This window comes from Dermacentor andersoni, chromosome 1, assembly GCF_023375885.2.
Source record: "Dermacentor andersoni chromosome 1, qqDerAnde1_hic_scaffold, whole genome shotgun sequence".
Classification (NCBI taxonomy): domain Eukaryota; kingdom Metazoa; phylum Arthropoda; class Arachnida; order Ixodida; family Ixodidae; genus Dermacentor; species Dermacentor andersoni.
In genome coordinates, this window is record NC_092814.1 from 103346366 (window position 1) to 103364946 (window position 18581).

Below are 18581 nucleotides of genomic sequence, written 5' to 3' on the forward strand. Positions count from 1 at the left end.
TTCAGTTTCCAGGGATGTTGTTTTCATGAATAAACTTAAGTTCTTAGTCCAGCCACCTTCCTGTCGCTTTGCCTATGTCTGCTTCTCGATGTTCTAGTTTGCTGGCATTCTCCTAGCATAACCATGTACTAACTAGCCCAACAAGCCACTCTCAGGAGAAAAATAATGTTTTTAGTTTCTTCCACAAACTAAGAAGCAACGTGCAGAATTACTGAAGGAACACAGGTGATTTTTTATAAGCAATGCAAAGGCATGACTAGCTCTAATTACAGTGGCTCAGAGGATTTAGCGTTTTCCTGCTGAACAAGATGTCATAAGGTCAACTCCCTGCGACATTAGCCACATTCTAATGGGGATTAATGGAAAGATGGTCCAGTACTTACATTCAGGTACATGTTAAATAAGAGCAGGTGTTAAAAATAATGTGGAGCCTTCCAGATCAGCCTTCCTAATAGCCACTGTATAGCTTTAAGGCAATGAAAATGCTCTATCAAACACAGAATCAACAACAAACAAACAAATAAATAAATATTGCAAAATCATGTATAATCTACTTGCTTCATGTATACCCTAGCATGATGCAAATAAAATCTGGCTTTAAAGTATGCAAAGGGAGTGGCTGAGGGTTGGGGAGGTCATGAAAATGCAATAAATGTTGTTGTACCTCGTGTACAATGTCATGCTAATGCTTGTCATGTCATGTTTTTGTGATGAATGCTGCTTGATGCATTTAGTAAGAAGCAACCTGCAGCGGTGCAAGAAAGAAGAAAATATATTAAGAAATCTTTAAAGGCAAAGCTGCAGGTTGCTTCTTAGTTAATGAAAGAAACAGAAGCTATCGTTAAATCTGACATTTGCACGGCACGATGATTTAAAAGAAAGGTCACGGGGCACACTGCACATCACGCCGATCACTGTTCATTGCTTCTTTTTGTACTTACAACAAAATAATGCAACATATTTTTTTTTTTTTTATATATGTAACAGGCAACTGATGACAGGAGATAACCTTGTGGAAATTTCAGTGAAATTGGAGATTAAAAAAAAAATTCCCACTTCAAAACTTATCATTTTTTATGTATGGCAATGTTTCAAATTTTGATGCCGAAATTAAAAATAATGGCTCATAAGAGATATCAAATACACTTTGCTGCACATTTTGCATTGTAGCTAAGTATGCACAGAAAATATTCTGAAAGAAACTCACAGTTAAAGACACATTAAAAATTGTAAACATAAAATGACCCATTTTTAGCCTCTTGTTAGAAAGCAAAGTTTGCAATTTTTTGTTTGTGTTGTGACCTTGTACAAACTATTGATTTTATTTCCATTAACAAAGCCGTGTAAGTATGACTGAACAAGTATGAAAGCATAAAAAATTTCTTTTTTTTTTTCACTCTTTCAAACTCTGAACATTCTGCAACTGTAGACACAGCATTCTGAACCTTGTCTCAGTTTTTTCATGCTGAAAAAAAAAAGTGTGTGCTGAAAGAAATGAGCTTGTTTTCAACCTATAGAGGAACCTTGCTTTGTCATAAAGAAAAACCTCCATGAAATTGATAAATATTCGGGACCGTCCTCTCCCTCATGACTGTCCTTATCTACACAGCCATATCTACAAATAATTAATAGGTTTCAATTCTAAAAAGAAATGTTTAATGTCAACGAGACCAATCTAAATAAACAGACAAATTTTAATTGAAAGCACAGGTGCTTCTGTGTGCCACCATGCTAAAGAAAAATAAAATTATCAGCTAAACATGAGTGCTGCTTGCACACCTTGTTCTTCAGTTATGCAAATAAACTTTACCTCTTGGATGATAACTTTTGGGATGTTTATATTGAGGAGTGAGAACTCCCTCTCAAGGTCAGGTGGAGGATGCTGAGGCAAGGGAGTCTCTCCTTTGTTTGAGGTGGTCCCCAGCGACTTCGGAAACTCAGGAGAGACAGGCGTGGTGGGCACCTCAGCAACCATTGATGCTGCCAGGGAAAGCGCGTCGTCCTCCGATACATCTTGGCCACACTGGTGCCAGTAACATGCACATAAACACGTACACACAAAAGGAATGAGATCACATAATAGCGCTATTTTCCGTCCAACTTATTGGAAGGCAGAAGCACTGACCACAATTAAATTAAGGTATGTAACAGGTGAGACATATTCTAGACAAGCAGCAAAATAAGTTGGTCCATTTAAGTATGCAAAGTTCTTTTTATTCCCATACTATCAAATTCCGACATATCGAAATCAAGTAATGTGGTTGCCAAATTTTTTAAAAATGTGGTAATTTCAACTTCAGATTTTTAAAGGGTCCCTCAGCAGGTCTGGCCATCTTGAGCTGACAAGCGCAGTACATAAAGTGCACGCTAACGATCGTGTTCGCCAAGTATTACATCCCTACATGCCGTGGAAAGAGCTTGAATTTCAAACCAAATGCCGTTTGCCCTTCTCGCGGGCCTATGCTCCCAGCCGTAGAGGGGACGTCAATCACACGTCAATCACAGGGCGCCCACATACATGGCAGTGCTATAACATCACTCACGGTGACACGTTACTTCCAGAGCTATTCAAGGCAACATCAGTTATTTGTTTAATCTATTGCTTCAAAATACGAATTAATGTTTAGAGAAATAATAAAACATACAAACTGAATGTCTGCATGTTTTTGTTTCACTTTGTACCGTAGCAAGAGAGATGTACTTCCGTTTCGTTTGCTTGTTCCCATGTTGTGCAGTTGTGGGTGCAGAGAATGAAACTGTCCTTTTCTACAGTGTTCCAGTGCCGCGATCATGCTCTTTCATCCTCTCGTACCTGCCTCAGTGCTTGTGGCACTGACTTAAACCGCTGATCAGGTGTTCTCGTGCAGAGTGGGAACAATCGTTGGCTGCGTGAAGTGAAACAAATGCAACAGCTTGCGCACAAGACCATTACCAGAAGTTCGCCACTATTTCAAAACTAGAGAAGGAGAGGGAGGGAGATAAAAGAAGACTGGGCTCGCGACGTATTCAGGGTGTCTACCAAGTTGACATTTCCAAATTCCCCGAGTTTTCCAGGTTTTTCCTGAGGACCTTTGCAAAATTCCCTGAATGAGCCAGAACTTTGTTTTATGTCAAGACGGGCTGACACCATGTTGCCCGACACTGTCACTCTCTAGTAAGCATGTTGAAACAAAAAACGATTTAATCCAGTTTTAATAGTAAGGAGTAATACCTATTTTATTCAAAAAGAAAACAGAAAGAAGGTGATAGTAAAATGCACAGTGGAAAAAAATGTTAAAACCCATTTTAAATCGAGTCAAACATTTTCAAATACGCATGAAAAGGAGATGCGTACAGAAGTAAATATTTTCGAATATGAGCTATTTCTATCAACTGACAGCAAGCTCGTCGGTATGAGGCCTCAACTTTGTCACAACTAAGATCCTCTCTCAGCAGCTGGGAAGCCAACCTCAACTGTCCTGACATACTATCAGCCCGTACACAATATCTCAGTATTGGGTTTCACTGCTTTAAAGAGTTTGGTTTGGTTTGGATGAGGGACACCTGCATCAAGGCGTCAGCCAACACTTTTTTTTTTAAATTCAAGCAGCTTCAAAGATGTGGCGGCACGCTTCCTTTCTTGTTAATTCCTCAGTGCATTGGTCCTTTTTGTTCTCATCCTTCCTCCACCATGCATCATTTCAAGCATCCTCTCGGTCAGTTGTACAGTTAACGTCCGATTTTTCGGACTCCCTAGGGGCTGCGAAAACATCCAAAAATCAGGCAGTCAAAAAAAAAAAAATGAATGCATGTCTTTAACTGCCCTTAAGGGCTCAAATTGCCACAGGCACGCCCGAAAAAGCTTTTAAGGCCTGCCAGTACACTCATTAGGCATATCGGTGCTCTTACTGTGACAGCAGACGGGGGTGCACGCGTGTATAATTAAGGAATACATACTGTGTCACGTGACAATTGCCCCTTCCCACGCTTATGCTTCACCGCGTAACATTTCTGTATTGAGGTGAAGCTAACTTCTGGAGACTGGCATTACGCAACGCGCTGTGCTTTGCGAGCTTGGAAGCCAATCGCGAGGATTACAAAGCCGGGGTCGGTGCCATTGCTGACAGCGGCGAATTCTTTCAATGAAAAACACGGCACCGCATGGCAAGAAGCTAGCGAACGTAGAAGCAGCTAGGCCTAACGTTGCGCGGTGGTGGCTACGGCTGCCAGCGGATCTGTGGTATGGTGGCTAGAAGGGTGGCCTTCTAGCCACCCTATCTGTGGTCGAGAGCACCGGTATGGTGGCTAGAGGTATGGTGGCCCCCTCTAGCCACCATAGCACCGGTTCGAGGCGGCGAGATAATCAAAATGGCGGCGGTGGTGGCTTTGATTAATGCCATTTCAGACCTGCAGTCAGGGTACTTAGTACATTGAATCTATGGAGTACGTGGTGCCGCCGCGAAGCCGTGCGAATTGTCAGGGATGTCCGAAAAATTGGGCGTCTAGAAAATCGGTCGTTAACTACTCTGGCAATACCTCGTGCCAATGACACGGCGTCAATGACGATTCTTTGCTATTCCTCTGTTACTGGAGCCAGAATTAACACGACCTTCGTTCTGTTTCAATAACATTACAGCTAATTTTCCCTGAGAATTCCCGGTTGGTAGACACCCTGCGTATTTGTCACGTGATCCTCCAGCTTCGGTATGGGAGAACGCAGGGAAGGAATTTCACTTGCAGAGGCTGGATGGGGCAACTGGAGAGAGGGTCTATGTTGGCGGTGACACTTGCCTCCTGAAATCATGAGTTCGCGGCACCTTAAATATTTCTATCTCTGCTATTAACGAACTAATTTGAAAAATTCTTGTGGCAGAAAACACCTTGGTGGGCACGCAACTTCCAGCGTATAACCAAAATGTGGCCTGGTGAGGGGCCCTTTAAAGGGACTTAAAACTACCCAGAACTTGCTGCAATATGTTGGTCGAAATGAAAAGACCATAATTTATAGTGATAGAATCGAGCATGCTGCTTGCTATTTAAGTAGGAATTATATTTTTAAATTTTCACAGAAAGTCACAAGAGACGGCAAGCGGCGCAAACTGGCGGTGAAACCTAGGTACTTCGGATGTAGCATGTGAGGTTACCCTATGCAAGTCAGCTCTTACTAAGAGCCACATACTTTAGAAATTCAGCTATATTATTACACGTTTGCACTTTATTCTATGCATATTACGACGTAAAAAAAGTTAAAGCTAACAAGTGGCGCTGCCTTTGCGGCAACGAGTGGAGTGGCAGAGCCATCACATTCCTCGTTGCATGAAGGCGCTTGTTTTAGTACGAGCGCAAGTGAGAAGTACCCCGAGTGACGTGACCTCCCGGTGAGGTACAAAAAGGCTACTGACTCATTGTGCCGTAGATGTGTGCTAGCACTACAATAGGTTTGTTCGATTCACAAAATGTGCATGGCACCACAAACGGAAAAGTACAAGCGATGCCGATTGTGGTGCGCCGGGCTCACGTGGCCGGGCTGCACCCGCTTGCTGGAAGGTTCAAGGGTGCGCTGCACTGCAATGGCACCTCGCCTGGCACCTTGTGCAATCAAAGACAGAGGTGCAGGGTGCACCATTGTACCTCATACAATTAATCGAGGACTTAGATGCAGCGCAGCATAAATAGGGGCAGAAAGTGCAGAAAAACTTGGCTGAAACGAATAGACCTTAATAATAGCACTAATGGCATATCTTAACACTTAGCTTGGCTAAAGAAAGCCTCCACTTGTATATGACCAAAGTGATTGTACAGGAAACCACATGAAAGCAAGTAGCTATTATTGTACACATAATTCAACACTTAAGAAAATATGAATCGCAGGAACCTCGGCTTGATAAACAAAATATTACTTTCTCACAGCTAGGGTTGCACTTGCTGTCTGCTTCCCACCAATGTCAGCATAAGATCGCTATTCTGCTCACTTGTCACTGTTTCCAGCATGTTTCCAGAGCATGACTACATCCTTGCTGCAGCTCGAAAAATTATGATAAAATATGTTTCACTGCGTTTTCTGCACTACCAGTGTATGATTGGACACTCTATCCGGTAACCTTTCCATTGCATTAATTTTTTTTTTTTTTTTTAATACGGCTACCATAACAATACAGGTTGTCGGCCGTTTAACGTCCGCGCTTTTGGCAACTTTCGGAGACCGCGACCGGCATGAGCTTACCGATCGGCGCAGTCGAATGCGGCGATGGGCGGTGGTGAAAAAGCCGCAACTAGGGTGCATTGTGAGCGACCGTCGCCCGGTGCGAAGTGCGCGCCGTCAGTCGACGATCGTGGCCGTATGAGCGCCCTACGCATGTCGTTTCCCTTTCCCATTCTGTTTTTCCTTTCATGCCTAACGTCTCTTTGTCTCACGCTTTCACAGCCTTCTCGAGCTGCAGGAAGACAGTCTCAAGGGCACGCTGCCAATGCGGCTCCCATATCATGCGAAGCATCCGCCACGAGTGAAAGCTGATCGCGGCAGCGCAGACAGCAGCAGCATGGCAAAATACAGCGCGCGCGGGGTGTAACTGGCGAACGAGAGCCCGTATATCATACATGCAACGCTTCCATCACACTAGACGCGATATTCAATAATCAGTGCGCTATGAGAAACGCTGATATTGGCCGGATCATTCGGATTAACTTCATTTGAGCACCGAACTGTCGGCACACGGTTCCCAAACTAGCGCAATCTGCCACCATCGAAATGCGGCAGCTGCGGCCGATATGGTGGCTTCAACCATGCGCACAGCCACAGGTGCCCATGCATGCAGTAGCTGGCAGGCGCAGTTTGCAAAGCCTGATCTTTGACAGAGACAATTTGAAATCTCCAGGTTAGAACATGAATCGAGATAACCCTCCTCATGGAATGATTGCCTATCGTATTGGCTAAGACGAGTCATGTTTTTCTCATTAAACGTGGATTTATATTTTTAATTATTCACTAAATGTCGCGAAAGATTACATTTGGCGCCCCACGCGGCAAAAAGATGGAAGATGCATAAGCGGCCTTCTATTACACGTGACCTTCTATTAGTGTACGCGGTTCCTGCGCCGGCTTGCACGACAACCGATTTTTAAGGACCTAGTTTTTTATGGCGCAACGCAAAGCTCACCCTCGGTAGTGTTAACACCTGTAGCGGTCACTCCCAAAACCGCTTGAAAATTTATAAGCAGAATTTTCCGATCTGAGCAGCCCCTAAGTCCCTTCTCCAGAAACGCTGAGCAGTGAGTGCGATGTCGATAGCCTGCCTCGCAAATTCTGAAAACCGCCCATCGTTCGGCTTTCACAGAGTAACTGTGGTTAACCACCTACATTTTGACCTTTTCAGCCATTTCAAGCACACATCGGCATGTGCGCGTGGGCAGCATGCTGTGCGCCTACGAATCGCTGCCTCCGCGATTGCGCGCGATCTCGGAGGCCGTGTACTGATCAGAGCTCGCAGATGCCGGGAAAGGGGAGCTCAAGAAACAGGAGCTCGCAAGTATGGGGGAAAAGGAGCTCAAGTATCAAAAGCCGGTCCGCGAGCTTGTCTGGCGAAGGCCGACCTGCACTGCCGCGCCTTCCAGGAAACTGCACGCATACGGACTCGCGACGCGTAGCTAATTCACGGATGTGCACTTTACTTTTAACGCAGAAGTGGTTTTTCTGGAGGTTTGCCGCAGACTTGTCTTGTTTTAGCACAACTCAGTTTGAGTATGAAAGGACAGGTGACAGGATGAGCGCTAACTGAAGAGGGTGCCAATTTCATGCGGAACCATTTTGCGGCGCACACAGAGGCCCAGTGAACGTGCTTTGCACACAAAGGTGGTGATGAGCGAAACGATGGAATAAGGGTCGCGACGAAAGGTAGGGAAAGAGAGAGAAGTGGTTCGTGAAGGGAAAAGGAAAGGTTGACGCTATTTTCTGCAGCCCTTGCGGAAGCACGGCTCAACGCCAGTAGGGAAAGGGCCCGTTGAACTAGAAATGAAGCACCAACTCGCCCGTTCAGCAATACTCACAGACTTCCACATGCAACAGAAATTACGTCATCGCCTGACAGTGCGACACCTGGCCTGCTACAGGCCTAACGGGTAGCTGTTTATAACACATTTGTCTCCTGCACGGGAAGTGAATGGAGTTGTAGACTTTCGCTACACTTTATCATCACCTCGGCAGCAAAGTTAGTAGGGCGTCGTCTCGGCGGTCTTCCTGAGAGTGGTTATCGATCTCGAGGCCTACCCTATGGTCACACAGGCAGCTAGCGATGTCACTGCAACAGAATGGTGGCGCCATCTATCACCTCTACGAAAAAAAAAAAAAAATTTAACATGTTGAGATTAGACATGTTAAACATACAGATTAAACAGACAGATTAAACATGTTGAGAATTGCTAGTGACCGTCGCACGTTTCTTGCAACCGTGGTTGGGGGCCCGGCGACGCACCAAGGAGCCGGCGAACGGACGAGGGGCGCCCCGCTGGGCTGGCGTCCCGACCGGCGCCTCGACCCGCAACCTGATCCGTGCCCCGTGTTTTCGGCGGACCGCCTGCTGGGCGCGAATGACCGGCGCCTCCGAGAAGGACGAAGGAGTCGGTGTGGCCAACGGACAACTTGGATTTTGTATTTTTCTTCTCTTCCTTTTCTCGTCACTGCTATGTCTTTTGTAAAATAAACGTTCAGTCTTGAAGCGAACCCCGACGAGTGAGATTCGTTCCTTCGAGGCTCCTGCGTGCGCGGCCGCTTTACGCCGCCCGAGAGAGTCTCACGCAGTTTGTAGTCGCACTCGCGAAGTGACCTAGTGTTGGTCGTAGCTTTTTATTCCACATTTTCTGGTGCCGAAACCCGGGAGTGCTACATCTGGAACCACATTTTCTGAAGTGGAATAAAAAGCTACGACCAACACTGTGGAGGTCACTTTGCGAGTGCGACTACAAACTGCGTGAGACTCTCTCGGGCGGCGTAAAGCGGCCGCGCACGCAGGAGCCTCGAAGGAACGAATCTCACTCGTCGGGGTTCGCTTCAAGACACCTGCGTGCGCGGCCGCTTTACGCCGCCCGAGAGTCTCACGCAGTTTGTAGTCGCACTCGCGAAGTGACCTCCACAGTGTTGGTCGTAGCTTTTTATTCCACAAAACCATTGTTCCACTGCAGAGAAATCGCTATCTCTTGAGCTGACAGGCACTTGCCATTGCTTCAGGCAGTACAAACCAGCACATATGCTTCCCTCGTTCATGCACATTAAAGGGACACCAAAGAGAAAAATAATTTTAGCTTTATTATCGTATTTCGCTTCTGCAAAAACAAAAATGCCACTCTTAGTGCGAAATAGGAGGCTTGGTAAACCAGAAAAAACGCAAAAATGAAAAACAGGTGGCTGTGCCACCTTGAAGTTTCCGCATCAGCTAGCCATGTCGCCATGGATTTTAAAGAAGTCTGCTAGGGCCTAGTTATATCGATAAAGATGGACCACACAGTATTCTAACAGAGCCAAAGATAAACTTAGCAAGTTCCAAGAACGTTCAATGAGCCACAATGGCTCAATAACAAACATGGTTTGAAATACGTGACGTCACACTGGCGGACCGGCACTTAGGTTTAGGCACGAATTAAAAAAAAAAACGAAACTTTGTCCTTCATTTTCTCTCCTAATAATCGACCTCCTACCACGAAGTTAGAGAGAATAAAGCTTTGAAATCTTCATCTATCTGTTTAAACTGGTCTACTGTTTCTCTATAGTGTCCTTTCAATGCTCGGACGCGTTAAAGCGATTTCTCTCGAAGTCTTCCGCAAAATTCTGTGTTACAGAAACTACGTTGTCATCGTCCGACATGGCTCAGCACAGGGCAACACACATATATCGAGTCAGCGTGTACGTATAGTCATCTGTACTGCCGCCACAGATGCGACGGTCACTGGTTCTGTTCTCTACGGAATTAAGCAATGAAACAACAAACGCTATCTAAATATCCTCACCGCAACCAAAAATATCGCAGTTTCGCCCGAAAGGCGAAGCATCGATTGCGATAGCAAATTAGTAGACAACCATACGGAGTAAGGATAGTAGTTTTATCGGCTGTACAAACTTGTAAACATTCGTTTACTACCTAAATTAACAATCATGGTGTCAGCGCGCACAGGCAAACATGAATACATCTCACTCGATGACCGCGGACACTCGCTGTCAAAACGCTGGCGTGAGCAAGCGCGGCGGCAGCGGGCGAAGTGCCCTTTGTGCCACACGTCTCGCATCAACGCTCGTGCCAAAAAACACGGCGCGCGGCGGACTACGCGGACTCCGTCACGAGACGTTCATTTAAGGGATCGCCAGTTGTTTTGCGCAGGCGCGAGTAAGAGCGGGCGCGAGAGAGAAAATTTGGGGGCTTTTGCTCCTTGAATATGTGACTTTGCCTAGGCACTACGGAGGAGGTTTCTTAACGCGTGTTGTAGGCGTTTGTCCCTAGGCGTGCCGGCATTGCGAAGTGGGCTCAGGAAGAAACTCCTCCGTAGTGCTTAGACAAAGTCACATATTCAAACAGCAAAAGCCCCCAAATATCTCTCTCATGCATGCGCGCAAACGACCGGCGCCTCCGCAAGTTCTACGTCCCGCTGTACTTACTATCAATTGCAAAGTCGCGGCCCGCGCGAGGCGCGCGTGGCTACGCAGCAGTAGTGTTCCTGTATATGCTCCCGCAGGGAGCAGAGTTGCGCATAGGTCCGCCGCCGTGATCCAGCTCTGCAGCGAAGCCACTCCTCGCGCGCGCAGGAGCCAAATGCCGCGCGGTGTTCCGCCTTTTTCTCCAGTGGTCGCGAGCTACAAGCGCCAATTGTTCGCAGGCGCTTAGCAAAGGGCACTTCTTAATACAGGCTACGCTCCAACGAGTCATTCGTGCAGCCGGAGGGGGTGGGCTTCCAACCAACCGAAACTTTCTATGTATCTATGTAAACACGCATATACAAACACACACACGAACGTAAAATAGGGGGTAGGACCGCCTTCGATTCCCCAAAATAAAATACTCCCGTGGCTCGAACAGCTCCAAAGTTCGCTCGCAAACGCGCAGTACGTTGCCACAAAAAGCGGTGCAATGATTTTCAGCATGCATATGAAGTTGTCTTATCATGGTCAGAAAGCAGGAAATGTTTTAAAGAGTGTTTAAAACTTCACACACGTAAGGTGGACACTTAGCGCATTTTGGCTGCCGAAACCAGCCGATTAATGACCGTCGCCAAGAGAGCTATCGTGCCTGCAGTTATGTCAGTGACCGTTAACAGAGCGCCATATATCACTAACCATCGTTCACAACAGCTGCACGTTTTCGATACATGCGGTGCAGACACAGATTTAAGCGCATTTCAAATGTTGACATGCGCACATTTTAAGCAAAGCTTACTTTTATTTACTATTACTATTTAGTAGCAGCAAATCTGCAAGTAGAAAAAGATTCAAGATGCAAGAGCTTCTAGCTGCTCCTCTGAACGTACGGTTGACGGTCCACTGATTGCAATGGCGATGGTACTGACGGAAACGACGAGTTCGCATGAGTCGGCGATGCGCCCGTAAAGTTGGCTTCGCAGCGGCGCAGTTCATTTGACGTCATTTTTCGCGCTCGGCCAATAGCGGTGCGAGCGGCGCCGGAAAAGTTATGCGCAACTCTGCTCCCTGCGGGAGCATATACAGGAACACTACGCAGCAGTCGCTGGGGTAGAACGCCCCCCCCCCCCCCCCCCCTCCTTTTCCTGCCGTGCGCTCGACGGAAGATGGCGCGATTCCTCCCCTCCTCTCTTGCGTGCGGGAGATTGAGCCGCCATTGCCAGCTCACCCTTGCGCGCTTTCACTCGCACATACAGCATACGGCGCGCGGCGACGGCTTTATCGCCCTTGGGCTTTATACAGAACTTCACGGCGACGCCGACGGTAGAAATGCACCTGGAGTGTCTATATAATTGCTATAACGATAATATATACACTGTAAAGCGGACCATTTCTTTAATAAACCGAATTGATTTCTTTGACTCTTTCTTCTATTTTAAAACGACTAGCTTTTTTAAGCTCTTTCCTCGTTTTTGTACTCGGGCTTTCTCCACTAAAGGCACATGCTCTCGCGTAACTGAGTTGTGGGGTGCATTCGTCACCGAACGCCAACTCAAACGCCAATTGCGCGAGACCTTTATGGAGTCTGAAGGCTTAGATGCTGTGGTCTGTCTCCATTGTCTGGTCTGCCAGTTCAGGCTGCATTTTTCACCAAAAAATAGCCTTGAAAAAAGCTTTTTTTCAATAAAATGTTACAGGGCATTTATATATTACATATTTTTTAGAGAAATTTTTCAATTTTGGTCATGCATTGTAATTCCCTGTTTTTACATCTGGAGTATAAGATTCACTGGAACTTACAAATTGGTTGCAGTGCATGTATTTAGTTTGTCACCTGCAACAGTTGTGCCGATTTCGTGAGAGCTTCACACTTGCATGTTATCAGATCGAGTCAGTGGCCAGAATTCTTTAGGCACAGCCTCACTGTTAACCAACCTAAGACCGGCATAAATATTATCACACTCATATCTCCTGTGGTAAAATGTTATGGGGGAAGAAAGTGAACACTCCATTCTGTTAAACTTCATTTTTGAGGATTTAGAATAGGTGTGGTAGATGTGAAAAAGCATTAGTGATGATTATATGTATATACAAATATGTTTTCTTTTTCATGTAAAAATGGCAAAGTACAGAACAATGCCACAGTTACATAGTCAAGGCCCTTTTGGGACAACTCTACACAAAAATGTCAACATTTTGTTAGTTTGCTAAAATAAATCTTTTAAGCATCTGTGTGTGCTTGCACCTTCTAGGAGTAACAATTCCTCTGAATGCTTATTAATCTACTGCAACAACATTTGCATTTTTACACACATATGAACAAGGCATCTTTCCATTTTCACAAAAATGTCAGAAAGCCTGATGCAGTTCACACAAAATAATCACTCCATTTTCATTTATATGTGATTAAACATTTGTTTCGGGTTACGTTTGAGCGAGTGATGTATGGGGTTTTACGGTGCAAGGGCCAGATATGGCCAAAGAGTGCCATACACATGGTGATGGGTTTTCAATTAATCGTTTATGAAATGGAGAAATGTAATGGTGGATGTAGCATGGCTGTAAATAGGCCTTAAATCAGTCGTAACTTGCGTAAAATATAGAAGTATTAAAACAATGACCAGAGATGCAAGCTATGATCATAAATGTTTTGTTATGCAGGGATGATGTAATAAAATGTGTAGGTGAATGTACCACTACTGCCTCATCAGGGCCCTTGAATGTAAGTGCCTGGAGACACGTGCTATACTAGGTGTACCTAACGCAGCAGCAGCCTCTCATAAGAGGCTGTCCTACGTAACGTTTAGACTGGTAATTTTCAATGTAACAATGTCATTGGAAAAATTTAAAACAGATTTGGTGTCGAATAATGGGTTTGTGTCAAGAAACTGCACTCGGTGTAATGGGCTATGTTGTCAGTATGCTAAACGAAAGTGTTTCTTCCCCTCGATTTCCGCTTCCTGACACTTCACACGGGTGTAGATGACAGTTAGCCTTTCACCACATCTGCTACATGTAGGAGGTTCAACACCACTCAACGAGACGTTGTATGCACCCTATTCTTAGTCAACATAACAGCACATCAGCTTGTCATGATTTTATTACTAATGGGGAAGTGCTTAACTGTGGCTTAATTAGATGAAGTTTATTCAATGTTTGGGCGTCCCACAAGCATTGCCAATAGTTTCAATTTTTTTCATATGAAAGGTTCAAATCCATGGCACGAACAGCTATGAAAGGCGTTGAAATCTTTTTTTTGTTGTGGATGTGGCTATTTTGTCGGCGAGCATATTACCCTCAATGAATCTGTGCTCAGGCACCCAGCATATTATGACACATTGATTGCATGTATAAACAGTGCACAGGAGTGTATAAAGGTCCATAATTACACAATTTTTATGCATTTGTAGCGATATTAAAGCCTTGACAATGCTTAAAGGATCTGTAAATATAATTGCCTTTTCGAGTTTTAATTGTGTGATGTGTTTCACAGCTGATAATAGTGCATAGGCTTCAGTTGTAAATGTGCGTGTTTGTACATGCAGAATGCCAGACTCCGAAAAGGATTCTTCAGCTTGCGACTCTAATGCATCGGTGTAAAACTTTGGGCAGCAGTACTTCAACCAAATTTCTAGGAAGTGCATTCGAATGTGCACCTCAGGAGCACGATACGTGACTTCAACAAAGGACACGCCACATTCCACGAGCTGCCACTGTCATGGCAGTGACAGTTTCGCTGGAAGCATTAGATGGTGTTCTAGAAGTGGAACAAACATTTCTTCACTGAGATTCCTCACAGGCAGTGAGAAGGACTCCCTCGCTCTTGGCCAATTATTAAAAAGTATGGCATAGGACACATCATTTACATTTGTGTAACAAGGATGTTCAGGATTCCGACTTTACTTTCAGATAATATGTGAAGCTGGAATATGACCTCTGTAGACGGAGCGACCACTCGTTTGATTCTGCATAGAGGCTTTCTACAGGGCTTGTCCTGAACGCACCAGTCACGAGGCAGATACGTAATGGTGCACAGGGTCCAGAATTTTTAGCACACTTTGCATTGCAGACTGCTACATTACAGCACCACAGTCAAGGGGAGAGTAGACCAGGCTCCTGTGCAAGTTCAGGAGGCATTTTCGAACACTACCACATGTTGTGCGCGACAGAACTTTTTAGAAGGTTCGTCTTCAGACATTTTGCCTTTAGATATTTAACATAGGGGATGAAAGTAAACTTAGAGTCTAGAATTATTCCCAGGAATTTGTGTCCACTGCTCACAGATAGTTCCTCTCGATTAATCGTGAGATTTGGCACTGGTGCCATGCCTCTTTTGTTTGAGAAGAGCATGCATGTACTTTTTTGTGTTTATTTTAAATCCATTTATATCCACCCATTTAAACAATTTGTTTAATCCAAGCTGCACCTGTCGTTCGCAGATAGCAATGTAACATGATTTGAAATCTATGTGCACATCATCGACATACACAGAATAAAATATAATGTGTGGAATGGCTTTATACAGGGAATTCATTTTCACAACAAAGAATGTGCAACTAAGCACGCCCCCTTGCAGCATGCCAAGCCTCCTCGGTGAATGTTCTAGATAAAGCATTGCCCACTCTTAGGCGAAACATGTGGTTAGACACGTAGCTTTCGACTGTGTTAAACATATTTCCACAGACTGCCATCACAGAAAGATCTCGCAGAATCCCAAAGCGCCATGTTGTGTTGTACACTTTCTCTAGACCTAGAAATACTGAAAGTAAATGCTGCTTATGTATAAACGCATCTCTGATGTTTGCCTTGATGTGAACAATGTGGTCTGTTGTAGACCTAGCTTCTCGGAAGCCACTATGGAAGGGGCCCAGTATTTCATTTTCTAGGAAACAGACTAAGCGCCGGTTTATCATTTTTTCATATAGTTTGCACAGACTAAGCGCTATTGGCCTGTAGGTTAGCGCTATTGGCCTGTAGCTGGTGGCTAAGGAGAGGTCCTTGCCTTGTTTAAGTATCAGATGACTATGGCTTCTTTCCATGAGGACGGAATATACCCAGCTGCCCACATAGAATTAAAAAGAGACAGGAGTGTTTTCAGTGCTTGAGGATGTAGGTACCTAATAATTTCATACCTAATATGATCGCCACCTGGTGCCGAGTTGTTGCAACAAGTAAAAGAGACGCATTAAGTTCGGCTAAGCTAAATGGGTGATTGTAAGCCACACTGATGCACCTTTGTGATTAAGGGGCTGCCGCTCTTCACATTCTTTGAACCTCAGCAAAGTTTCTGTATAGTGCGATGCAGCTGAGACATATTCAAAGCGTTTGTTTAAGACAATCCGCCTGGTCTTCCAGGCCATCACCTTGGCTACTTACTAAGGGTAGGGGGTGTGATTCCTGACATATGAATTTATTTACTCTATTCCAGACTTTGGTTTCATCGGTGTACGAATTTATACTGGATATGTACATTTCCCAACTCTCTCTTTCTTACCACATTGACGCATTCTCCTGCCCTGCCATTTTGCTTGTTCAAAATTAATCAGGTTCTCGGCTGTTGGGGAGTTGCGAAGCAATCTGCAGGCTTTGTTTTTTACGTGCTTTTGGCATTCGTCATTCCATGAAAGCAAGCAACACTTATTAGCTAGTCCATTAGTTTGTTGTATGCATTTTTCAGTAGCGTCAAAGATACAGCCTGTTAAAAAAGCTACAGCGTTGTCGATATCAAACGCAGCAGTGTGATCTCGGTCTAAACGTGTGAGGTCTTAAAAGAGCTCCCATTTAGCTTTGTCGACTTTCCATTGGGGGAAAATGTGAAAAGCATCCATCCTGTTTCCTTAAACTCAAAATTATCGGGAAATGATCACGTCCGTACGAAATCCTTAAAACGCTCGCTCCATCCAAGGTGTGGCACGAGCGTACTTGATGCTATGCTTAAATCAGGGGATGAGTATGTTTTGTGTGCCAGGTTATAGTATGTTGGCTTTTTCTTATTAAGAAAACATGCACTAGATGAAAAGAGGAATTTTTCAAATAAGCGTCCAGTTGCACTGCAGCGAGAATCTCCCCACAGAGTGTTGTGTGCGTTGACATCTCCTACAACAATATATGGCTCGGGAAGTTCAATGAAGTTCTCAAAATCAGTTTTATGAAGCGGATAACTAGGATAAATGTACATAGAGCTGATGGTAATAAGTTTATTGAAGAGCACCGCTCTTACAGCAACTGCTTCAAGGGTTGTTCGGAGTTGTAACTGCTAGCAAGCAACACCCTTATCAATGATTATAGCCACACCATCTCAAGAGGTGGTAGCGTTGTCATGGTCTTTGCAAAAAATGGCATGTTGCCTTAGAAAGCTTGTGCGCGCTGATTTGAGATGCATCTCCTGGACGTGCAGCATCCTCGGACTATATTTACGAAGGAGCGCTTTAATGAAAGTTATGAAGAAGTCCTCTGGCGTCTATTGCAATATTTGCATGTCCATATTAAAAAGAGGTTTGTGCTCTGTGTTAAGGAAATGAAATTTAGGTTACAGAACCCTCGACGGGCCCTGTGACATGTGCTTTTTCTTTTTTTGGAGCAATCTGTAGAATCTTGCCGCTCCTTAGACGCTGGTGGTGCCATCTGGCTGCGAGTTGTGTCCATCACCTCATGCGGGGCACGCTGGACACTCGCTCTTTAGAGTGGTTTGTTTGCGGAGAAGGTTTCACATCCAGTGAAGAAAACCGGGAGGCCACCAGCCCAGATGTACATGGGCCCTCCTTCTTGGATGGCAGTGCAGTGCTGGCTGCATTCGTCAAGGGGCCGATTGGCACTGCCGCCGGCTCGCTGTGAGCGAGCTGGACAGCCGCAAGAAGCCTTGTGACACTGCCCCTAGACGCGCCACTTCGGCAAAGCTGTTCTTTAGCAGGTAGGATAGCCGTCTACATGCCTCTTTAAACAATATGTTCTCCTTGACTTTCATTATCACAATTTCTTTCTCTTTCTTCCATGATGGGCAGGACCATGAGTATGCAGTGTGCTTCCCATCACAATTCACACAGTGTGCAGTGTTTTCGCATGTTTCAGAGGTGTGTTCATGAGCACTACACTTAGAACAATTCAATCAGCCTTGACAGTTCTGGGAACTGTGGCCAAATTTTTGGCACTTAAAAGATCGAAGTGGGTTAGGCACAAATGGCCTGACATGGATCTTGACATACCCGGCCTCAATGGCCTTGGGTAGCAAACTTCATCCAAAGGTAAGAATGATATGTTTTGTCTGAATTTCTTTTCCATCATGCCTAATCTTACTTCGTTTTATGCTAACCACATTTTGTTCTTTCAGTCCTTTCAAAAGCTCTTCCTCAGTGAGTTCCATCACGTCATCGTCTGAGATTACATCTCAGACGGTGTTTACGGTACGATGAGGGGTGACCATAACAGGGATTTGTCCAAAATAAAGTAGATTAGGTAGCACTTCTTACTGCTTTTTATCGCGGAGCTCCAAGAGGAGGTCACTGCTGGCCAACTTCGTAGCTTTGTACCTTGGGTCTATAGCTTCGGTCATACATTCAGAAACAAGAAACGGTGAGATCACCCTTAGAGTATTCTCTGGTTTATCACTGTGTACTGCACGGTAGTGCGGGAGATTCTCTCTTTGGTGACCAAGGAACTTGAAAACTTCTTCAGTGTGCCCCCATTTCTGTGGGCAATCTGCGAGTCGGGGGACTGAATTTGCTATGCATGTATTCTTATTTTGGCAGTAATACCAGCCATCCACCATGGAGCCCAACAAGGGGACTCTGCAGAATATGTAAAACAAGCCCTCCAGATGCCAGCTGTACGTTACTGCTATAACCTAACATGACATAACCTAGGTTGGTTACGTCACACATGGTTACCGTACTACTCGCTTCTAATGTGCCCTTGATTGTAAAGCGCACCCACTTTTCGAGACCAAAAAAAAAAAGGAAAAGAAACCGCCCTCGATTGTAAAGCACACCCG

At 45.0% G+C, this 18581-nt stretch overlaps 1 protein-coding gene across 10 annotated transcripts in view; it reads right to left on the minus strand.

Annotated features, from left to right (window-relative positions):
- Positions 1–18581, minus strand: part of Wdr59 (WD repeat domain 59) — a 113750-nt gene that overhangs the window by 64119 nt on the left and 31050 nt on the right. For all 10 annotated transcript variants that reach the window (XR_008608677.2, XM_055061852.2, XM_055061853.2 and 7 more), the window contains exon 12: positions 1811–2023. Coding sequence is in view for 9 of the 10 variants with exons in the window: in XM_055061852.2 (XP_054917827.1) it covers positions 1811–2023 (213 nt within the window). In the remaining variant the exon portion in view is untranslated. The remainder of the gene's footprint in view (positions 1–1810; positions 2024–18581) is intronic.